Source organism: Hippocampus bargibanti, linkage group LG09 (genome assembly GCF_051943395.1).
Source record: "Hippocampus bargibanti isolate YZ-2025 linkage group LG09, ASM5194339v1, whole genome shotgun sequence".
NCBI lineage: Eukaryota > Metazoa > Chordata > Actinopteri > Syngnathiformes > Syngnathidae > Hippocampus > Hippocampus bargibanti.
This window is the reverse complement of record NC_142742.1, coordinates 746,824-769,836: the sequence shown is the minus strand read 5'-3', so window position 1 is coordinate 769,836 and position 23,013 is coordinate 746,824. Positions and strand designations below refer to the sequence as shown.

At 42.2% G+C, this 23,013-nt stretch overlaps 1 protein-coding gene and 1 long non-coding RNA gene across 3 annotated transcripts; one reads left to right on the top strand and one right to left on the bottom strand.

The window, feature by feature from the left end:
• Positions 1 to 1,426: 1,426 nt before the first annotated feature.
• On the bottom strand, positions 1,427 to 11,098 carry LOC148893174 (uncharacterized). 2 transcript variants are annotated; one of them, XR_016116005.1, is made up of 4 exons: positions 10,870 to 11,098; positions 9,562 to 9,616; positions 2,356 to 2,461; positions 1,427 to 2,258 (listed from the first exon to the last, which is right to left on the bottom strand). It is a non-coding gene; the product is annotated as an uncharacterized LOC148893174 (long non-coding RNA). The 2 variants fall into 2 exon arrangements; XR_016116006.1 differs by having other exon boundaries at positions 10,874 to 11,098.
• mbip (MAP3K12 binding inhibitory protein 1) lies at positions 11,008 to 15,989 on the top strand. Its single transcript, XM_089004571.1, is given in 10 exon segments — positions 11,008 to 11,049; positions 11,051 to 11,140; positions 11,623 to 11,739; positions 11,842 to 12,003; positions 12,552 to 12,648; positions 12,882 to 12,947; positions 13,102 to 13,260; positions 13,781 to 13,878; positions 15,561 to 15,599; positions 15,723 to 15,989. Coding segments are annotated over 10 exon segments (963 nt in total). The 5' UTR covers positions 11,008 to 11,022; the 3' UTR covers positions 15,831 to 15,989.
• The last annotated feature ends 7,024 nt before the right edge of the window (positions 15,990 to 23,013 follow it).

Genomic DNA, 23,013 nt, shown 5'->3' with positions numbered 1-23,013 from the left:
TATGAAATGTATTATTATTATTATTATTATTATTTGCTAGCTATTTGCTATCTATTAGCTATCTGGCTGGCTAGCTACCTATCTAGCTAGGTATCTTTTGGCTAACAATTGGTTACAATCTTTTTGAGTTACTTCCGGCTTGAGTGAACACTAGCACGTGTGGCTGTCGCTGCTCACCCGCAGAAAAACCGATCCTGTGACTGTTAAGTGACCTTGAAAGGCACTTCAAAATGAATTGTATTATTATTATTACTATCCCTGCTCAAACGTGTGTTTTTAAACTTCATGTCATGCCTTTGTTGACTCCAAGGAAGGCAAATTGCTGCAGGCGCGGCGGCGCCCAAGTCAATAACGGTAGAAGAAGAAGAAGCGCGTGGAATCAAGAAGCTTTTTCTCCTGCTGGGTCAATGCCGGCGGCGGCCTTTTGTCCAACCTTGGCAAATATGTAAATTGCTCAAGCTGGAAAAAAAAAGGGGTCGTCGTCAAAGATTGGCTGTAGAAAAGTCTCGGCTTTGCAAGGACGTCGGTCGTCGAGGGCGCTTTGTTTAATTATTTTTTTTTGTCCTTTAGCGCCTTTTGACATGAATCGTGTGGGTAAAAACGCACGTCAATTTTGTTTGGAGTACAAACCTAGCGTGGCTTTCATTCAGCTTTGAAATGTGGCACGTTTGCCACACGTCATTGCAGAAAAAAAAGAAAATGGCTGAAAATCCAATCAAAGTATTGAAGGCGACCATATTGGATTTTGGGAATTTCACTTCAACGCAGCATAACAGCGAAATGCGGCTTCACCGTGTTTATTTTGAAACCAGGTTGGTATTAAATGAACTCGTAGACCTCATACCACTTTTAGTTCACATTTTTTTTTAACTAATGCGATTTTAGAATCACCATTCAAATGATTCTCTTGTCGCCATTTTATCCTGATCTGATTGGCTCAGTTAATTAATCTCCTCTGCTTCATCATTTGGTCGAGATAAACAAACGCAACAAAGATAGATTTTACACACGATAACTCATTGACTGCAAAAATGTGTCTGTCCACTCCAGTGCCAGGATTTTTGTCATTGTCATTCAAATTCCAAGACTCACAGAATATTGAGTTTTAGAAAGACGTAAGCATTCAATGCAGCGTAAGAAACCGAAGACTCTCTTCTTTCATCAAAAAATAAGAGTTAATTCCTAAGTTAAATGGCTTTGGAATTATATGAGCTTGAAATGGGGGCAGATGTACAAAATATCCACATAGATTTACAGTAAAGTCTCGTTATATCGATATTCAAGGGAGTCTGAAAAAATATCGATATAACCGGGACTATCGATATATCCCATATCAATATAACGAGATTTACTGTATATAGCGCTTTAACAACAGCTGAAGCTGTAACAAAGTGCTAACATGGAAGGGAAAAAACATTGCCAGATGTCTGACCAGTGCTTTATCACCACCCCCGCAAGAAAATGTTCAATTTCCGAATACATTTGGGGGTGGTAGTGAATGAGTTAATCATTTATTTTCAAAGCATATGTTTCAAGGGACAAAAATGGACGTTATGAGGAAAGGTCAGGTCACTGCGTTGAAGCCGCCGCCTTCATGTCGCACTTTGGAGGTGATGTGTGCTGACTTTCACTTTTCCAATGCTAACATCTGTCCATGTTTGTTTTAATAGATCTCCAAAGCGTTTATCTGGAAAAACACTTTTAAGCGCTTTTCTAATTTCCCACAAAACGTCCCACATTTCAGACTACTCAAGATGAGAAGGAGTTGGCACGCTAACGTGCTAAATGCTAATTTGTAACCACTAACGTAACCTAATGGCTAGCTCAGACAAGTGAATTGCTGTTTAGGCGCCTTGGCCCCTTGAAAAATGTCAAATAATTGGAATCCTACATAGCAGTGTTGGTGGCGGTGATGATAGGAGGGGGTCGGGGGGCGGGGGGGCATTTATTCCTGGCGAATCGAGGCTGTAGGCTGCAGGGCCCGCTCCCCCAAGCCGACAATGGTGAGTGTTGACTGCGTTGTGTTCCATTATTGGTTTCATTGTCAAAGCGGGCCGTCCAGATTGCCCTCCCTCTCATCCAAATGCACAAGTGTACCCTCCAAATTCCACCAGGGCTCAACGCGCATTTGCATCCCATCAGCCTACAACCCTTCATTCGGCTCAATGGCGCCTGCTTTTCATGGGGAATGCCTTCCACCGCCGTGTGCGGCTTTTATTCGGAGAAACAGGGGCCGAAAGGAGGTGGACACACATTTTCTGCGAGGAAGGCAGGGAAGGAAATGAAAGGAAGGAAGGTTAGAACACACACTTTGGTCCCCACAAGGTTGGAAAACACACTTTGGTCCACACAAACCTGGAAAACACATGCTGGGAATGAGCATCATGGGCACTTTGGTCCCCACAAGGTTGGAACACACACGATAGGAACGAGAATCATGGACAGTTTGTTCCCCACAAGACTGGAAAACATGTTAGGAACAATCATCATGGACACTTTGGTCCCCACAAGGCTGGAAAGCACACGATAGGCACGACCATCATGGACAATTCGGTCCCCACAAGGATGGAAAACCGCTTTGGACCGAGCATCGTGGACACTTTGGTCCCCACAAGGTTGTAAGGAGGACATTTCCCAAGCGGATGCCACAAGTGTCCGTTCTGCTGAAATGTGCCAGCGAACGGCACGCAGGCAAGCATGTGCCATCCCCACCCCGGCCCACCCCGGCCGGCTCTGTGTACAGTGTCAGTCGGGGGTCCATTGGGGGCCAACGAGGCATGACTAAGCGGGTTAAGGCCACACTTTCTCTGTCGGCGTCCCGCCGAGATAACTGCAGATTGAATGAGCCCCCTCACCCCCTCAATGTCCTTGTGGGGGGGAGGGGGGTGTCAATGTGAAGAGCCTCATCAATCCGTGGTGGTAAAAGCCCCCCCCCCCCAAAAAAAAAAATGGGGCGTCGACGATGGCCATTCCAAACTTGACCTGAACAAAATCTGAGGTACGGCTTCAAATTTTCAACCGACAAAATAATAAATAATAACAACAACAACAATAATATTAATAATAATAATAATAATACATTTCATTTACAAGCGCCTTTCAAAACTCTCAAGGTCACTTTACAGCGACAGGATCAGTTTTTCTATGGGTGTGCAACGGCAGCCACACGCGCCAGCGTTAACTCAACCCGGAAGTAAGTCAAATAGATAGAAAGCTAGCTAGCCAATCATTAGCCAAAAGATACCTAGCTAGATAGCCAGCCAGCTAGACAGTGAATAGATAGCTAGCTAGCCAGCCAGATAGCTGATAGATAGCAAATAGCTAGCAAATAATAATAAAATAATAATAATAATAATAATAAATTTCATTTCTAAGTGCCTTTCAAAACTCTCAAGGTCACTTTACATTTTTTTATTTTGGGAGGGGTTGGAAATTTGAGGATTTTGCTTTCTTTATCGGTGACATAGAGGAAGAGAGGATGAATGTTCAGGATATTTTTTATTTTGGGAAATGAAATGTATTATTATTATTATTAATTATTATGTAATTTTTGTGGACAAGAAGTCTTTTATCCCAAATTTTTGAATATGCTCTTCTTTTTATTCTTTTTTTTTAATACATAAATGATACATATTAGGAGATTTAATAATTAATTGTTTTGTAACAGTTGCTTGAGCTGGTATGTTTATAAAAATTGGTTTCCCCTAAGATACACGTATACACTCACAAAAGACTCACGCTGAATATTCCGGAAGTCTTGTTTTCGACTTGATGACGATCCCTGACGTGACATCACGTCAGGAACGCCCCTGACCGAGAAAGCAACACACAATGCATTTTGGGTACTTTCTTCGTCTGAAAACACCAAGGGGATGCCGAAATTAGATGGGAAAACGATATAAATAACGGGACGGAGAATCGTTGCGTGTCGCAGCCAATGGCGGTAAGCCGCATAAAGAAGGTGTAAGTTGACACAAATTCCCAGAGAACAAATCAGCCCATTTCCAACGGAGCTTGTGCGCCATCTTGTGCATTTTCTCGGCGCTACATTGGAGTCCAGACGGCTCCAATTGATATGGAAGGACTTCTTTTAATTGATTGCAAACATTTATGCTTTCCTCTTCGGAACTATTTCAATCATATTCAGAACTGGATGAGTCACAAGAAAGCATCTTTTCCGAATCTGAACTCTGAAGACATTGTTTTGATTCTGGAGCAAGGCAGTGTGACGTCACGAACAAGGGGGCAGGACTTTCCGAATCTGCCCAGTCCCGAGCTCATTTTGTGGCAGTTTTGGGACACTTTAAGTTATTTTTATTGCTGTTATGCATTTAACTAAAAATATCAACCTGCGTGTTTTGGCTATTTTAGATGCTATAAAACGTTTTTCTGATGTGAGTTAGGAAAAAAATGGTGTCGGTTGTCGTTTAAAAAAAAAACAACATTTGGAGAAGACCAGTTCCCATTCCAATCATCTTCTTGGGGGGGGGGGGGGCCTGCGGCTTCCATGTTGCTAAGAAATGATAGCTTTCCGGTGTTGAACGTTGCGAGACAATCCGCAATCAAGCCCCCCTCCCCCCAAAAAAACCCATGACAGCTTAATCGAGCCTCGAAAAGACACAAACGTCCATTTAACCCCCTAACCAGGACCCCCCCCCCTAACACCCCGCGCCCCCAAAGTTCCAACTAAATAGGGTCTCTGCCACATTAGGACCTGTTGAGACTTAACATATTTTCTCTCTCTCCCGGCGGATTAGCCGACCGGGGGTGGGCGGCGGAGCTGATATTTGCCCCCCACCCAAACCCCCTTCGCCTTTCTTAATAAAATATGTCATTAGGAGGAATTCATGTGACACAAAAGGGGCGACAGTCAAAAAAAAAAAAAGCTTGGCTAATTATATAGTTTGCGCTGGCTGGCAGAGGCTGCAGGCAGGCAGGTGGCTGGTCCATCATGCAAATGGCGGAGTCGGCGCAATTAGGCGCCTCAATTAACAATTAGCTAACATGCAATTGTGGCCCCGCGCCGCCTCCGCCGTCTGCCTTTTTGGCTCCATTGTCGCCGTGTCGTTTTCAATTGCTCTGTCGGAGACGCACTTTTTTTTGAACGTGGTCAATTTACAGGCTGGGGGAGAGAACGGAAGTCGGGGGGGGGGTTCTCTTGAAAAAAGGGGAAGTTTGTATTTCAGAGGCTCGCGCAATCTACTGGATGAGAGCTTGGAAGGGAATGCTAAATGCTAAATGCTAAAGGTCAAACAAAAATGACAAAATAGGGGCGATAAATGTTTTTCAATAATAATAGTAATAATAATAGTAATTAATATTATCACAATATCTAGCTAATTTTTTTATTAGTAATAATAATAACTAACAACAACATGTAATTTTTGTATTAATAACACTAACAACCCTACTAATAATAAAAAATACAAATATTAATAACAATATTAAATGTTATTACTATAAATTAAAAGTTTATTTTAATTCAAAATAATGATATAATTAGTAAAAATAAAAAATATATGTTAGTTGAATAAAAAAAAGAAAAAAAGAAATAATAATAATAATAATAGTAATTAATATTATTACAATATTTAGCTATTTTTATGAATAATAATAATAATAATAATAATAATAAGTAACAACAACATGTAATTTTTTGTATTAATAATAACATGAACGATACTACTAATAATAAAAAATAAATATTAATAACAATAATAAATGTTTATTACTATAAAATAAAAGTTCATTTTAATTTAAAATAATATTAGTAAAAATAAAAATATATTTTAGATTAATACTAAAAAAATAATTAAATAATAATAATAATAATAATAAGTAACATGTAATTTTTTTCTATTAATAATAACATGAACAATACTACTAATAATAAAAAATACAAATATTAATAACAATAATAAATGTTATTACTATAAAATAAAAGTTAATTTTTAATTCAAAATAATGATATTAGTAAAAATAAACATATGTTAGATTAATAATAAAAAAATAATAAAAAATAAAATAAAATAATAATAATAATAATAATAATTCAAAAGATGAAATGTGTATGCAAGGATTTCAGGTCTTAATCTTTAGCTTTTCGAAGCCCTTCGCAGGACCATAGCCTCCTCGGTTGCGCCGCCGCCCACACCCGGCCCACCCACACGCTCTCATTATCCCCGCTGGCCTCCGACATGACACGGGAACAAAGTAGACATTAAGCGACATTAAAGCCGGGGAGGGGGGGGGGGGGTAATCAGGAAGCCGTTATCTCTTAATGAAGCCAAACTCATGCGCGGCGATCTACACAGATGCTAATCAATAGAATGGACCCGCCAGCCCACCCCCATTCGCCCGGACAAAGAGAGAGGCGGTTCGGGGTCGCTTTCTGCGACCCCTCCCACAAATCAATTAGAAGACTTGTTTGCTTTGACAGTCTATTTCCATCAATGACGTCTTCATTAAAAGTAATTTGGCAAGACAACACGAAGACGACCTGTCATGTCAGGAGGGGAGATTAGAGGGGGGGGGGGGGGGGGGAGGACACCCCAACATTTACAAATGGGAGTAAGAAATGTGGACGTGGTTTTTATTCGGGAGTCTTCTTGTCAATAGCAAAAATAGTTTGGGTTTTTCAGGATATGTTTTATTTTGGGAGGGATTGGAAATTTGAGGATTTTTTTTTTTTATCGGTGACATCGAAGATTAGAGGATGAATGTAGTTATTTTCAGGATATTTTTGGGGGGGAGGGGTTGGAAATTTGAGGATTTTGCTTTTTTTTTTTTTTTTTTTTTTTAATCGGTGACAGAGGATTAGAGGATGAATATTTTCATGACATTTCTATTTGCGATCTATTTGCTATTTGTTAGCTGTCTAACTAGCTAGCTATCTATTAGTTATCTATTAGCTAGCTAGCTCACTCAATCTACTTGCTGGCTACCTAGCTAGCTATTTATTTGCTATCTATTAGCTAGCTAGCTTGCTTTCTATTAGTTATCTATTAGTTAGCTAGCTAACTGAATCTATTTGAATGATTCCCGGTTGAACGGGGTCACTGTTGCTGGCTACCTGGCTAGCTATCTATTTGCTATCTATTTGCTGTCTAACTAGATAGCTAGTTAGCTAGCTATTAGTTATCTATTAGCTAGCCAGCTAACTAGATCTTTTTGACAAGTTTCAACGCGAGGACTCCATTCATCACATCTGTACCTTGGGGTGTGCACACTTATGCAACTTTTTTTGCCCGTTTCGAATATGTATATATTTTTAGTATCAATAGGTAAAATTAATAATGAAAAAGAATATTTCCACAGCGATTTAACCTTTTTTTTTTTTTGGGGGGGGGGGGTGTCTACACACCCTTCGGCAAAGGTGTGTAGACTTTTGAAATCCCACCACCGGAATATTTTCTTGTGAAATGAAAGAACTCGAGGACTTTTTGGCAAAGGTGCAAAACGGTTTGACAGCACCAAACTCTGCCACCCCCCCCCCCCTTGTTGGTTGCTATAGCATTCTCAAGCACCACTCTGCCAAATCCTGCCCACCCCCACACTGACCTGCTTTGCACACTTGTCATAAATTATCCTCAAGTGAAGTGAGAGAATGAAATATATCGCTTAAAAAATAAAAAATGAATAAATAAATAAAAAAGGGATGAATTGCGATCCCGCTGGGCCTTTTTTTTTAGTTTGTATTTTATTTTGAAGGGTTCCATTGTGTTGTGGTCCTCTATTACGCAATGTTTCGCGCCATCCATCTTTAGGATGCGCCTCATGCCGAGCGTCAAGTGCAAACACATGCGAAGGAGGGCTGACGAGGAGGAAGCGATTTGTTGATTCATTAAAGATGGCTCCTCCAAATGATACCCCCCCCCCATTCCCATCCTTAACCCCCCCCCCCCCAGCAAGTTTCCCGGCAGTGTGAATCCATCGCACTCGTCGTCGCTGTCATCTTTGGCAAATTGAATGCAGATTGAAAATATCTTTTCGGCTCTTGACTGAGGGGGGGGGGGGGGCTATTCACAGCCCGTTGAATCGACGATGTGTCAATAAAAGCCCCCCACGCCCACCCCAAATACTCCGTCACAAACACACTCCCCCACCCGTTTTGGGAGCTTGGAGTGATTGCCAGTGTGCACTTTGAGGAATTCTGCGCCAAATGGTTGAGCGAGCACAACTTTCAATATTTTCTGCCCCTCCCCCCTTCCGGCTTTTCAATGGAGGGAGTCGGGCTGTTTGGCAACCAACAATGGTGTATATATGTACTTATATATATATACATGACAAAAAGTGTGTATTCCAAACATTAATTTCCCATAGGAAACCATTAAAATGAGAATAATCTGTTCCCAGGTCCCCATAAAACATCATTTTCAACTAAATAAGCCTAAAAACGACACAAAATAGACCTTAATTTTTGTATAATAAATGTGCTATTGTATTGTAATTAAAGAAATAAACTGTACGGTAAAATGAAGTTGTTTTATTGTCCTTTGAGATGGTCGTTGATGGCTTGATGGAATGGATAGCTTTTTGCATAAAGTATCTCAAGGAGCTCTGGTACAGCAAGTGCTGAAGAATGAATGACTATCTGTGTCTTTGTGTTGTCGTATTATTTGTTATTTAGTTTTTTTTGTTTCCTTTACTCTTCCATTTGTAACTTTGCTGCTGTGTTACTTCCCGTGAACGCTGGCGCGAATGGCTGCCGCTGCTCACCCGCACACAAAAAAAAAAAAAAAATCCTGTGACTGTAAACTGTCCCTGATAGTTTTAAAAGGTGCTTAGAAATTAAATTTATTCTTATCATTATTATGATTATTCCGAGCATGTGTTTTCCAGCCTTGTGGGGACCAAAGTGTCCATCATCCATGTTCCTATCGAGTGTTTTCCATTTTTATTTTATTGTATTGTATTTTACTTTACTTTACTTTATTTGTATTTTATTTTATTTTTATTATTATTATTATTATTATAAGGCTCCACTTAATGAAAACTTGGAAGGAATTTGAAAGTATCGGTTTGAAAAGGAACTCAGGTAACCCCCCCGCCCCCCACTAAAAGGTTGAAAACAAAGCATAGATCGACATTAACGGTTTAGGGGGTGGAGCTCCCAGCACCACCCGGGATTGGTCGCCTGCTGCGTTTCTGGCAAGAAATCAATAGCGATGGGGGATGAAAGGGGTGAGGTGGGCGGGGGGGGTCCTAATCATCTGTACATTTACCATCACAATCAACAATCAAAGCCAGGACGTTCACCTTTCTTTTTTGGGGTGGGGGTGGGGGGGGGGGGGCAACAATTTCCCATCTGACTGAAAAAGGCGTCGTCAAATTAGAAGGCTCGGCTCCCGTGAGCGGCGCCTAATGGCTCTGATTTGTGAACCGCTAAATGAGGTTATGTAAATGAGGCTGAATAGAGGCAGCGGGGACCCCAGGTGACAGGTGCAGGGGCTTCAAAAAATATATATGGGGGGGGGGGGGGCGGCAAATCAAAGAGCAGCTAAATGTGATCTGAGAGAAAAGCGAAAAGTGCGCGAAACATTGTCGGATTTTTTTCCTCACCGTTATCTGCTTTGTCCATGGACCACAAAATTGGGGGAGGGGCTTCAAAAGGACCCTAAAAAGAATACAAAAACAATGAGAAACAACACAAAAAAAATTCCTGTTGAATAAAATAAAGATGGACAATATTGGGGCGGTCGTTGTAGTTCTGAATTAAAATTGTTTGGACATTTTTTTTTTTAAATTTCATATATAATTGTAATAAAAAAAAAACGAAAAGACAATAACATTTTGGATCTTTTGCCGCCATTTTTGTATCCACAGCACAAGCCACCACGCCAATAATCAATAACTACAATGCAAATGCTTTTCAATTATTAATTCAATTTGTGTGTTAAAATAAGACATCAGAATCACTTTAGATAAGTTAATGAAATCAAATGCGCCTTATTTTTGTGTTCTTATTTCATAACTTCTCGCATCGTAAGTATCGGCTGCGACTGTTTAACCGTGTCAAGCGTTCTAGTTCCTTCCGCTCCCGTTTTTCAGGTGGGGGGTTTGGAATCCAGACAAATGAAACCAAGGAACTTGTCTTCAGACCCCCTTTTTTCCTAAAATGATTAACCCATCGAGAGAGCTTATATGAGGCGCGTGAGTGGCACGGCTCTTTCTGGTTTGCCAGCAACTGTCATTTTCCCTGTTGTTGTCCTCATCCGTCGCTCTCTCTCTCTCTCTCTCTCTCTCTCGATCTCTTTGGCTATTATGTGCAAAATGAATAGAGGAGGGAGCTTTTCCCACAGTCACTCAGCACACACAAAAATCACCATTGTGGCCTGCAATGGCCCTGCTGCACAGGCTGCTCTGCACTTAACAACAATGTTCTCATTCGAGGATGACGGCGCTTGATTGTCAGATATCAAGTGCAATGTTAACTGTTGAGCATGTCAGTTTTCAACCGGTTTTATAAGCCAGAAGCACACTATAGTGTGATTCTCGCCCTCCCCCCAAAACCCGGATTGCCATTTTACAGCAGTTGCACTAATGAATGAACTAACACATGCTTTATGTATTGAGGGTGATTGAAAGCACGATTCAGAATGTGAATAATTACATACCGGAATTAACTACAAGCACCCAGTAAAGTGCTTACGAAATAAAATATTTTAAAAAATAATAATTGAGTAAATTAGGATGTCAATAAACACCGTAAAAATGTATACTCGTTGGCTCCGCCCTCATTGTGACGATTGCTCCTATCACATTTCGTGTTTCGAGGAAAATGAGAATTACACGGGCGTAAATGGTCGAAAATTGGAAAATAAAGCAGTGACGATTGGTTAATTAAAAATATCAGAACAAATTACTCACGTACGTGACACAGCAAGCGTGAATGAGCGCGTTTTCTTGGCTCAATTCACACACAGAAGGACGCCCGTGTTTCCGCCATCATTTCCTGCCTTCCAACCAATCAGCGAGCTGCATGTATCCTCTCGACGTTTTGAAGCCACAAGAGCGGAAACAATGAAACCGATCGGGGAGAGTTTTTCTCTCTGCTAAGGAGTCACCCAGTGCCAAATTGTCCAGCTACTCGGGCTGCATGAGTCTCCTGCTAAGGCTCCTGTCCGACTTCGTGGGGGAGGTTAGTTCGGTGTTTGTTTCCGTTGCGTTACAAGCGCGGAAACCGGCCAAGTTAGTGTTGTTTGTTTGCTCACATGCTAACGCTCGTAGCTTCTGTACGACATCGGTCGCATCAGATGGCTTTAGCTAACAGAAAGATAATCATTTAATAGAATTTCCCGCTAATAGTTATCGTGAGTTTCATAATGTTTCGGAGTAAATATGTTGAGCCGACGTCCTGGCAGAAGTAACAGGGTCTGTGTTGCCGTGGACATATGTAGATGGCTCGCTCAGCCTACCGGCCCCTCTGATACGTCAGCCTGTCAGCCATATTGGATGGGGCGGATACTTTATGATCATATACTAACACAAATACATAGACTGAACTTTATAAAGATGTAAAATGCAAAGTTTGAATCACTTAAATTATTTGAGATATATCTTTACTTTTTTTTGAAACATTCAGTTTGATGCAGTTCGTTTTTAATTGTTTTTGTGCCTCAGCTTAAATTAGGGGACGCCGTTTTGAAGATGGACATCAACATGGACGCATTAAATCCTCAGTCGCCGGACGCCGCTCACACTTACGACTGTTTACAGCGGCACATTGCGAAGTTACAGGTGATCTTATCTGCCCTTTAACCATCCATTGGAATTTTTGGCACGTGTGTATGTATTTATTTTTTATTTAAAGTACTTTAGTGATGACGTATTTTACCGCAGGCCATGTGCGAAAGCCTCAAAGCGCTGTCGGAAACTCCCGAGACCGAGAAGGAAACGCCGCGTGACGCCACGCCGCATGACGTCACGCCGCCGCCCGCTCTCCCCGGCGTTTCGCACGCCGCCGATGACGTCTTGGTGCAAATCCGCGCTGGCAAGTCAGAGGTCGGTTACGCTTATGAATAACCATCGCGCCATTTAAGTGCTCGTCACACCATTGGGAGCGGGGGGCAGGATGTCGGGTTTACAGGGGAAGAGGCGGGATGGGGGGGCGGGAACGCTCTGGGTCCTTCGGCGGCAAGAGCCCGCGCCGGTTGGAAAGCTTTGAGAGCGAGGGGCCTGGTCCTTGATGGATTATGAAGTGGATGCTCATTACGCTCAGATTGGATGTGGATGGAGGACAAGAGACCCCCCCCCCCGCCCCACCACCACCACACATTCTGTTGTGCATGTATTTTGCTAGCCAAACAAACAGTATTCATATTCCATCACGCCACGCGGGCCAGCCTGTGTGGCGTGATGCCTACCTGGAATTGCAATTTGTCATCATGTCAGTTGCAACACACACACGCATACGAAAAGCCACCTCGTTACATTGTCATCACCGCAAACAGCAGCACTTAATGCTCGTCGGGTGTCTCCCCCCCCCCCCACCCTTATTTTTTGATGGCCGATCAATCCATCTGCCGTCATTACGCCTTCGGTCCCTCCAGATCGAGCGCAGGATATCTGCATTTATGGAGCGCAAGCAGATGGAGATCAATGAAAACAACGTACGCGAGTTCTGCAACGTGATCGACTGCAATCAGGGTGAGCGAGCGAGCGAGGCAGCCGTTTCGGGGGGGGGATTGAATGTGTCGCGGCGTGGAGTGGGAGCCTGCGCACAGATTGCCAATGTTTGGGAGAGAGCTGATTTCAAGCGGGCGAGAGGTCAGGATCAACCGAGCTGGAGTAGCTAACGGCCTCCATTTTGATGTTGCCGTGTTATTTATTTATTTATTTATTTTTATTCATGTCGTTTTTATTTGTTTCTCCTTCAGCAGAGGACAGCTGCGCCAGAACCGATGCCGTGTTCACGCCGTACCCCGGGTTCAGAAGCCACGTGAAAGGTGGGACCGTAACCGCCAATCACGGCGAAAAAGTTGCGCGCAATCACCGCCGCCATTTTTTTCTCCCCCCCATCAAAATGACAAGCCACTCTAGTTCAGATCAAGTCAATCCAAAACTAGATTTGACTCCTTTTTTTGTTCTTTTCGGTCACAGTGACGCGAGTGGTAAACACACACGGTCCTCAGACCCGCATCGGAGGTCAAGGAGAAGCTGGAGATCAGGTGCGATCGGGTTTGGTCGCGCAAGATTGCGGCAACTCGGCCATTGAGGAGCGACTCGACAACATGGAGACTCACCTAAGACTCCCGACAGGTAACTAGAAGGAAGACCTTGCGTTAAAACAAGGGTGTCAAAGTCTTTTTTTTTTTTTTTTTTTTTTTGGCCGCGGGCCACGTTTTAGTTACGGTTTCCTCTCTAGTGGGTCGTCATGAATCTGGGGAAGCCATTAGAATGTTTCGTCCCCTCCATATATTACATCTAGAACGCACAATAAATTAACAAATAACTAGTTTTCAAATTTGATGTTGACAATAATGACTTATTGTGGTTTACTTACGACAATTTTACATTTTGGTTGGGGCTTTAGCGAGCATCCTGGAATTTCATAAATTTGATTTGCTTTCACGGGCCGAATAAAACGCTGCCGCGGGCCAGATTTGGCCCCCGGGCCGTGACTTGGACACCGATGCCTTAAAATGAACCCCAACGCCTATTTCCGCAACGTGCAAATAAAATATGATATTTTTTGCCTTAAACATATTCAATCTGAGCGCTAAAAAGGAATTATTTTTTTGGCTGATTTTTTTTTTTTTTTTTTTTTTTTTTTTTGCAGCGGGCCCGGTTCCAGTTAGCGTCTACCAGAGGTTAAAAAAACTGGAAGACCGCATCCTGCAGTTGGAGGGACTCTCGCCGGAGTATTTCCAGTCAACGGTAAGGACACGCGCACCGCTTTATTTTACCAGAAGCTAAATGTGGCTAATTGAAGCCGCTAGGTCACTGGTGTCAAGTTCAAGGCCCGGGGGCCAAATCTGGCCCGCCGCATCATTTTTTTTCAGCCTGTGAAAGCAAATCCAACTTGTGATATTTATACAAATAATACATTTCATTTCTAAGGACCTTTCAAAACTCTCAAGGTCACTTTACAGTCACAGGATGAGTTTTTCTGTGGGCGAGCAGCGGCAGCTACACGCGCCAGCAGTCACTCAACCCGGAAGTAACTCTAATAGATAGGAAGCTAGCTAGCTTGCCAATCGTTGGCCAACAGATACCTAGCGAGATAGCCAGCCAGCTAGATAGTGAATAGATAGCTAGCTAGATAGCTATAGTGCGAAACAAATTTCAAATTACTGTATGTAAACCACAATAAGTCGTTTTCTTTTTTTACTTTAAATTTGAAAAATAGCTATTGATTGATTTGTTGTTGCCCTCTATATGAAATATGTGGAGTGGATGAAACATTGTAATGGCCTCCCTATATTCATAACGGCCCCCCGAAGAGGAAACCGGAACGACAGCCTTGCGCTAGCATGTCGCGCATCCGCCGTTAGCGGCAAATTCACCCCTTAGGAAAGCGTTAGCCGGCCGTGGTTTAACAAAAAACTCTGCGAGACAATATTTTCAGGACTTCACGTCATTCAAAGCGCACGAGCAAAATACGTCGCGGCTCGGCGGAAGATCTCAAAAGCGTGCTCGAGATGAGCCGCGCTATCGCTCAGCGGGCCGCCGCGCTCTTCAGCCGCTTTTGACTCGCCCGCCTGTTTGTGCGAGATCGCATGTCGAGTGTTTCTGAATAAACCAACGTGGTCTTTTCTACTCAGAGTACCACTTTTTTGAGGGGGGGGGGGTTACTCAAGCAGTTGCACAAGTGCTCACTCAACCCGGAAGTAACGTAAATCGATAGAAAGCTAGCTAGCTAGCCAATCGATAGCCAACAGATACCTAGCTAGATAGCTAACCAGCTACATAGCTAATAGACAGCAACCTAGATAGCAACCCAGATAGCTAATACATAGCAAATAGCTAGCAAATGGTAATAATAATAATAATAATAATACATTTATTTTCTAGGCACCCTTCAAAACTCACAAGGTCACTTTACAGTCACAGGATCGGTTTTTCTGTGGGTGAGAAGCGGCAGCCACATGTGCCAGCGTTCACTCAACCCGGAAATAACTCAAATAGATAGAAAGCTGTCCAGCTAGCTAACAGCTAGCCAATAGATAACCAGCCAGACAGCTAGCCAACTAGCTAGATAGCCATATATCTCATAAATAACCAGCTACATAGCTACATGTGCTAATAGATAGCAAATAGATAGCCAGCTGGGTAGCTAGCTTATAGATAGCAAAAAGATAGAACTCCAGCTAAGCGGCGCGGTCCAATTGGCCTTTCCTGATCCTGGAAAGACACCAAAGTCCTTTTCTGGGTCTTGGGTTTGCATTGGAGGCGTCAAAAAGTATGTAAAAAAAAATGACAAAAATAGAGTTCAGGTTGATCGTGTCGCGTGTACTCAGAGTTCGGTGAGTGTGGCAGTGGGAAGGGGGTGGGGGGGGCAGGGCTGGGAGGGAGTTGAACGTGTACTAAATCACGAAAGTTTGTGTACTTTCTCGTAGAACCTCGCACACAAGAGACCCAAGATGTTACCTGCTCAGGTACAATCGCTAATTTTCATTTTAGTTCAATCTTGTTCTTTTTGTGTCGTTACCGCGAGAACTGACTTGCCCCCCCCCCCCCCCTTACCCTCCATTAACCCCGCTCCCCTCCCCACACCTCAGGCCTGCAGTCTAACCGAGTTGGATGAGAAAATTAGCGCCGTCAAAGCAGCCCTCCTGAAGAAGGCCGACCAATTTGGTCGCCCCTACGGACCCGAGTATTCGCTTTGACGCCATTTGGCTAAATTGGAACGTCAAACGCGGAGATGCGTCAAGTCGAAATTTTGGACCACCTGTTTTCGGGACAAATAATTTTTGCTAAAAATTATTTGGTGGGCCAATTTTTCCCATGTAACGTGCCCCTTGTGTGAATAAAAGTGAATTTCGCGCTTGAAACGTCTTGTGGTTCATTGAAGAACGGCTTCATTAAGCTTCTCTGATCATGTGAGCATCACTTCCGCCGATGTAAAAGGAAGTACGATTTCCAGTTGTAGATAATCACATTTAATTTTTGTTTATTTTTAGATGAAGGAATGCTACATGCTATATACGTTAGCATCTTGCTATGTGGATTTCATTTTTATTTTTCTCATTTCCATGCTTAGGTATTGTACCCATGCTAAACACATTAGCATTAGCACATTTATGTTGTGGTAAGTTTCACTTCCGGGTCAAATTTGTTGATATTTTTGCGCATCTTGAGTCATTCGTTTCACATCTGCTAGCTAAACGCTATATGTATACATTAGCATCTTGCTATGTGGATTTCATTTCATTTTTTTCTCATTTCCATGCTTAGAATAAGTACCCGTGCTAAACACATTTGCATTAGCACGTTTATGTTGTGGTAAATTTCACTTCCAGGTCAAATTTGTTGATATTTTTGTGCATCATTTGTTTTTGCTAGCTCATTTCCATGCTTAGAATAAGTACCCGTGCTAAACACATTTGCATTAGCACGTTTATGTTGTGGTAAATTTCACTTCCAGGTCAAATTTGTTGATATTTTTGTGCATCATTTGTTTTGCAACTGCTAGCTAAACGCTATGTATTTACGTTAGCATCTGCTTTGCTAAATGCTATCTATTTACATTAGTATTTGCTTTGCTAAATCCTATATTTACATTAGTATCTGTTTTCCTAAACGCTATCTATTTACATTAGCATCTGCTTTGCTAAACGCTATCTATTTACGGTAGCATCTGCTTTGCTAAACGCTATCTATTTATGTTAGCATCTGCTTTGCTAAACGCTATCTATTTACATTACCATCTGGTTTGCTAAACGCTATCTACGTTCGCATCTGCTTTGCTAAATGCTATCTTTTTACGTTAGCATTTGTTTTACTCCACGCTATCTATTTACGTTAGCATCTACTCGGTAAGACGAAACTTTTTGACGTTGTTTCCAACTTCAATTTTGAGACCCCCCGCCCCCCCCAAAAAAAGCTTGAAATCAGTGTTGCCATTTGTCTAATAGAGCCGCCGACAAATCAAACAAGCAAGCCGCTCGCCGCGAGAGTGCGCACGTGGCTGCGCCTGCCGCGCGGCGTAATTGGGAGGAAGCTGAGCGAGGACACCTGATTTCTTTGCCCGACTGCTGCGTCGCTGATGATCCGCGCTAATGCTTGTCATTATGACAAATGACCTGATTATGGCAACTCTTGTTTGCCAAACATCTCGCGCACCCAACAAAGCTCTGCCGCCGCCGCCACGCTTTGACGCCGCCGCCATCGGCGTCGTCTTCGAAAATGACTAAAGCGACAATTAACTTTTTTTTTTTTTAAAGCGTTTTCAGTCAAGCAGGCTTGTTTTTGTGTTAGTGCCGTCCAATTTCATCATACTTGCACTTAAACGGCGGCTGAATGCGGGAACGTTAAAGCCGACGGTTATTCCAGATTCGTTACAGCCGCCTGGTTGTAAGAAACAAAAATACGTTAGTTGTGGTTTTAAACTTTCCAAAGACGCGCAAAAACAAACTTTTTATGCGGCAATCCGATTTATTTATTTTTTATCTTCTCGCATCACGTCACAAAATGGCCGCCTTCAAATTCTGCCATCTCGTTTTGAACTTCTCAGATGTACAAAAACAAACTATAAACGGCATTATGATTTTTTTTAAATCTTCACGCAAAGATGTATTTTCTCGCAAAATGGCCACCTTCAAATTCTTCCATCTCTTCCATTCTCCCAGATTAAAAAATGTACAAAACACACTTTTTAAGGGGTATTCCGATTTTTTTTCCTAATTTTCACACAGACATATTTTCTCACAAAATGGCCGCCTTCAAATTCTTCCATCTTCTTTTAAACTTCCCAGACGTAACAATGTACAAAAGCAAACTTTTTACAGGGCATTCCATTTTTTTTTTATCTTAGCGCAGACATATTTTCTCACAAAATGGCCGCCTTCAAATTCTTCCATCTTGTTTTAAACTTCTCAGATAATAATAATCATAATTATACATTGTATTTATAAGCACCTTTCAAATCTCTAAAGTACATAGCTAACAGACACTAGCTATTAGCTACATAACTAGGTAGTAACAATGTACAAAAACAAACTTTATGGGGCATTCCGATTTTTTTTTAAATCTTTGCGTGGACACATATCTTCTCACAAAATGGCCGCCTTCCAATTCGTCCATCTTTGCGCCACTTTGATTCTCCTGAGATGTTCTTTGTGCGTCACGTCACTACTTTTTCGTTTTGATTGATGGAGTGACCTTCGTACAATAGAACGTGCATTTTTTTTAAAAATCCTGTTTCTTTAGGTGATCCTTGTTCTTTTTTTTGGGGGAAGTGGGTGTTCAGGGGGGTATCCGGGTCCTTGTGTGGATGTTACACAGAAAAAAGGGGTCCGAAATGTGCAGGGACCACTTGAGCTGCTGCAACGTTGACAAATGGATTTGGGGGTTTTGGGGAAGGAGGAGGGGGGGGGGGGTCTGTTCTCTGGAGCCTTTTTTTTGTTTATTGTTCCCCTGGAGCTTTTTGTCTCCGATGCGCGGTTCCCTCACGAGGGTTAATGAGGACAAATTGCTGGGAGGCTAACAAATGGATTATGTGCGGGCACAAAAGGTTGTATGCGACGGGCCCAGATCCGCCCATCACGCGCCCATTCAGCCCGCCGTCCTCCTCAAGTGGCCGTGCCAAATATCTCATTATCTTCATCCTGCCTGATTTTTTGTCCAGTCCGCGCCGAGGCTTGCCGACCCCCGCCGGGAACTTTGTCCAAAACCGGCACAGAAACGGCAACGTAGCCCCCCCCCCCACCCCCAATAATAAATGGGCGCAAAAAGGGTCGAAGCTAGCAATGGAGAGCTCTGATTTTAGTGCTTGTACAATAAGATCATTTTTAAAAAAAATATATTTTCATGTTACTTGAGAAATTTGCCATTTTTTAGAACAATAATTTTAGTAAGGGGGGTTTAATCATCATCATAATTCACTCAACCCGGAAGTAACTGAAATAGATAGAAAGCTAGCTAGCTAAGAGATAGCTAATAATATTAATAATAAGAAGAAGAATCATCATCATAATAATCATAATAATCATAATAATAATACATTTCATTTATAAGCGCCTTATAGATAGAGAGCGAACTAGCTAAGATATAGCTAATAATAATAATAATAATAATAATTTAATTTATAAGCGCCATTCAAAACTCAAGGTCACTTTACAGTCAGAGGATCATTTTTTTTCTGTGGGTGAGCAGCAGCAGCCACACGCGCCAGCGTTCACTCAACCCGGAGGTAACTCAAATAGATGGAAAGTTAGCTAGCTAGCTAATAGATAACTCATAATAATAATAATAATAATAATATCGCTGAAAAGGTTTCTTCAGCCGTCATCTGTACTTCTTTAAAGGTGTCGGACGTTTCACCTCTTATCCAAGAAGCTTCGTCAGTGAACTAAAGTCTGCTATGATTGGTCCCTGCTGTCAGGTTGGGGGGAGCAGAGGACTAACCCCGCGGCTCCACCGATTGCTTCTATTGTACTGACTGACAACTGGCCTGCCCGATTGCCCAATTTGCCCTGGTATCACCTCATCAGCATGACTAATCCTATGTTGCCTGAGAAGTCGTTTGTAGGAACGATCCAAATGGAACCTCACCCCACCATGGCGATTTAGTGAAGGGATTTGCTGTTTTATGAAAATAGCTTCTTTTACTCCCCTTTCAAACCATCTGTTTTCTTCTTCTTCTTCTTCTTCTTATTATTATTATTATTATTATTATGATTATGATTATGATGATTATTATGAAAAACAAATTCGGGAATAGCGCTTCATGTCATATTTTCAATTCCCGAATCAATTGGTGAATGGCAATGAATGAGTTCATAGAAATAAATCATCTTGTCATAATTATATATATTTTTTTTTTGTTTTCCGTCCCATAACTCGGATGTGAGCGCCTCATTTAATTGATGAATTACCTGCTTGCCTTTGTAAACAACTTTTTTTTTCTCTTCCCCTTTGGATTTGCGTTAGTTAGCGTAGCTTGTCCTTTTCACGCTAACAAAGCTTCCACTTCCGCATTGACTCGCGACTCATTCCTGCCTGTCAATCAACCCCGACGTCTCATACAGTCTTTTTTTTTGGGGGGGGGGTTGTCAACCCCCTTCGTCTTTTTGGATTTGACGTGATATTTTTTTGCTGCCCCCCCCCCCCCCCCCCCCCCCCCCAAGAGAGGATTCCTATCTATTGATAGGTGGGCAAGTCCTAATGGCCCCTCCAGAAAGGAAGCTTCTTTCTTCTTTTCCTGTGACGAGTCAGCTTCAGTCTTTCTTCAACCGGTGGGCTCCGTGTCAAAAAAAAAAAACGGAACTGTTGCTCGTTTGAGCCCCCCGAACAATGACGAACAAGGCTCGAGGGGGGCGGGGGGAGGAGGATAGTGGAGGAGGGGGGACAAAGGACAAAAAACAGGCTTTTCACTCGGGAGAACATTAGATTCTAACACTTTTTTTTTTGCTATGGTGCTTTTTTAGCTACCAGCAGTAGCAGCAGAAGTAGTCGCAACCCCCCCCCCCCGCCCCCCATCTTTTTTTTTTGCCTTCCCATCATCCTGAGTGCTATGGCTCTGCCTCCCCCCCCTACCCCCCTATTTTTGGGGGTAGAGACCACCTGCTGGCAACAAGCCCATTCTTCATTACAGGCGGAGCCATTATCGCGGGGGTGACGAGCGCCGCAGGCTAACTTTTTTAGCTTAACCTTGCAGAGGGTTTTCTTTCTGTTGCTGCTGGAAAATCAGTTTTTTAACACCCCCCCCCCCCTCCCACTCCAACTCCCACCGCGTGGGTAATTTTCGGTTTCTTTTGTTGCCGGGAGAGGAAGTGATTCATTTGTGCCCTTGTCGCTCGTAATATGACACCAAAAAAAGGATGGTTACAGAGCCGGAACGCTGATAAGTAGCGAGCAGGTTCATTAAAATGACATCGGTGAGAAGGATGAGGGGGGGGGGGGGGGGATTTTACCCACCAAAATGTTGTCATATTAAAATAGATTTGGAATTTGCTGTTGAAAAAAAAATCTTATATTAAAAAATATACACTATTGTGAATCCGCCCTGTATGCTAATTATAGTTGCACTTTTGTTTGAAATAACGTCTGCCCGGAGGCCCGGGTCCATGCAACTTTGACGTCGGGCGTACAACTGTCAAAAATTCTCGGGCCGGATGGCCGACAACTTCTTCAATTCAATAAAGCTTCTTTTATTCAATAAAGCAAAAGCTACAAGCAAAGCGCTTGGACTCCTCTTTCTAAGCGCCTTTCAAAACTTTCAAGTACACTTTACAGTCACGGATAGTCCGAAGCACAAAACAGGCTTCTGATTGGCTGCCGTGCCGAGTATGCAAATTGCCAAATGGAAGTTTGTTTAGCAATTTGCAAATGAAAGTGGCTTTTAGCAGACAACGCAACGCAAATATTGCATTGTGCACTATATATATATATATTTTTTTTTTTTTTAAAGCAAAATGTATTTGAAATAGGGAGCCGTGGCAAAAATAAGTGGTCAAATGTTCCAATTTTCTCGTAACGTTGGGACGACTGGCGGCTGTCATGCCGTCACCGCGGAAACATAAACGGGCAGGAAGTTGTTGCGATGCACCTGCGCTCCCCGCGAATGAAGGGGAGCGTCCCCCCCGCCCGCCCGCCCCGACCCCCACCGGGAGCCCTCGGCCCCCTCAACAAAGTCAGCCGCTCGGATCTAAATGTGGCAGCGGGAGTGGAATTCAGGCAATTACAATCAAGTCGGGGTCTCGTTCCAACGCGGCTGCACCTGAGCTGGATGCTTGATGAGACCGAGCCCCTAGACCCCCCCCCCCCCCCACTCCCACCCGTCCTGCCCCCTCCACCGGCGGAGCGCAAATACCTCTCAACTGTATACTTTATTACAGAGCATTTCTCACGCGTCCGCTATTTATCGTTTGATTCTATTTATTGATCTATCTATTTGAAAAGGTTTCTTCGGCCGTCATCTGGACTTTTTTGAAGGTGTTCGAAATCGTCAGCATTCGTCAGCAAACTCAAGTCTTACTGGTAGTTTCTATCATAGGCTCTATAATAAAAAAAGGTATCGGGTCGAAACTACCAGTAAGACTTTAGTTGGCTGACGAAGCCTCTTGGATAAGAAGCGAAACGTCCGACACCTTCAAAAAAGTCCAGATGAGGGCTGAAGAAACCTTTTCATCGATGGACCACTCCTCTATGACTGACTGAGAGCTTACACAGATGTATCTATCCATTTATTTATTTATTCATATATTATTTATTATTTTTTTAATGTAGACTTATTCATTTCAGTATCTAGCATTATTTATTTATTTATCTATCATGGGTTATTTAATTACGTCTTTATTTATTTGTTGTTATTTATTTATTTATCATTGTGTATGTATTTATGTATCTCTCATTGTTTATTTATTTATTTACCGATTTAGTTATGTATTTATTTATTTATTTATCATGGGTTATTTAATCATGTCTTAATTTATTTGTTGTGATTTATTGATCATTGTGTATGTATTTATGTATCTCTCATTGTTTATTTATTTACCGATGTATTTACTTATTCGTATATTTATTTATTTACTTATTTGTTTTTAATTATTTATCATTGCTTATTTATTTATTAATTTATTCATTTATTTAATGCGATATGGACGACGACGATAATAATAATAATAATAATAATAATAATAATTCATTTATAAGCGCCATTCAAACTCAAGGTCATTTTACAGTCACAGGATCAGTTTTTTTGTTCTGTGGGTGAGCAGCGGCAGCCACACGCGCCAGCGTTCACTCAACCCGGAAGTAATTCAAATAGATAGAAATCTATCTAGCTAATAGATAGTTAATAGCTAGGTAGCTAGCTATTAGCTCGATTTGTACAATGATGGTTTTTGA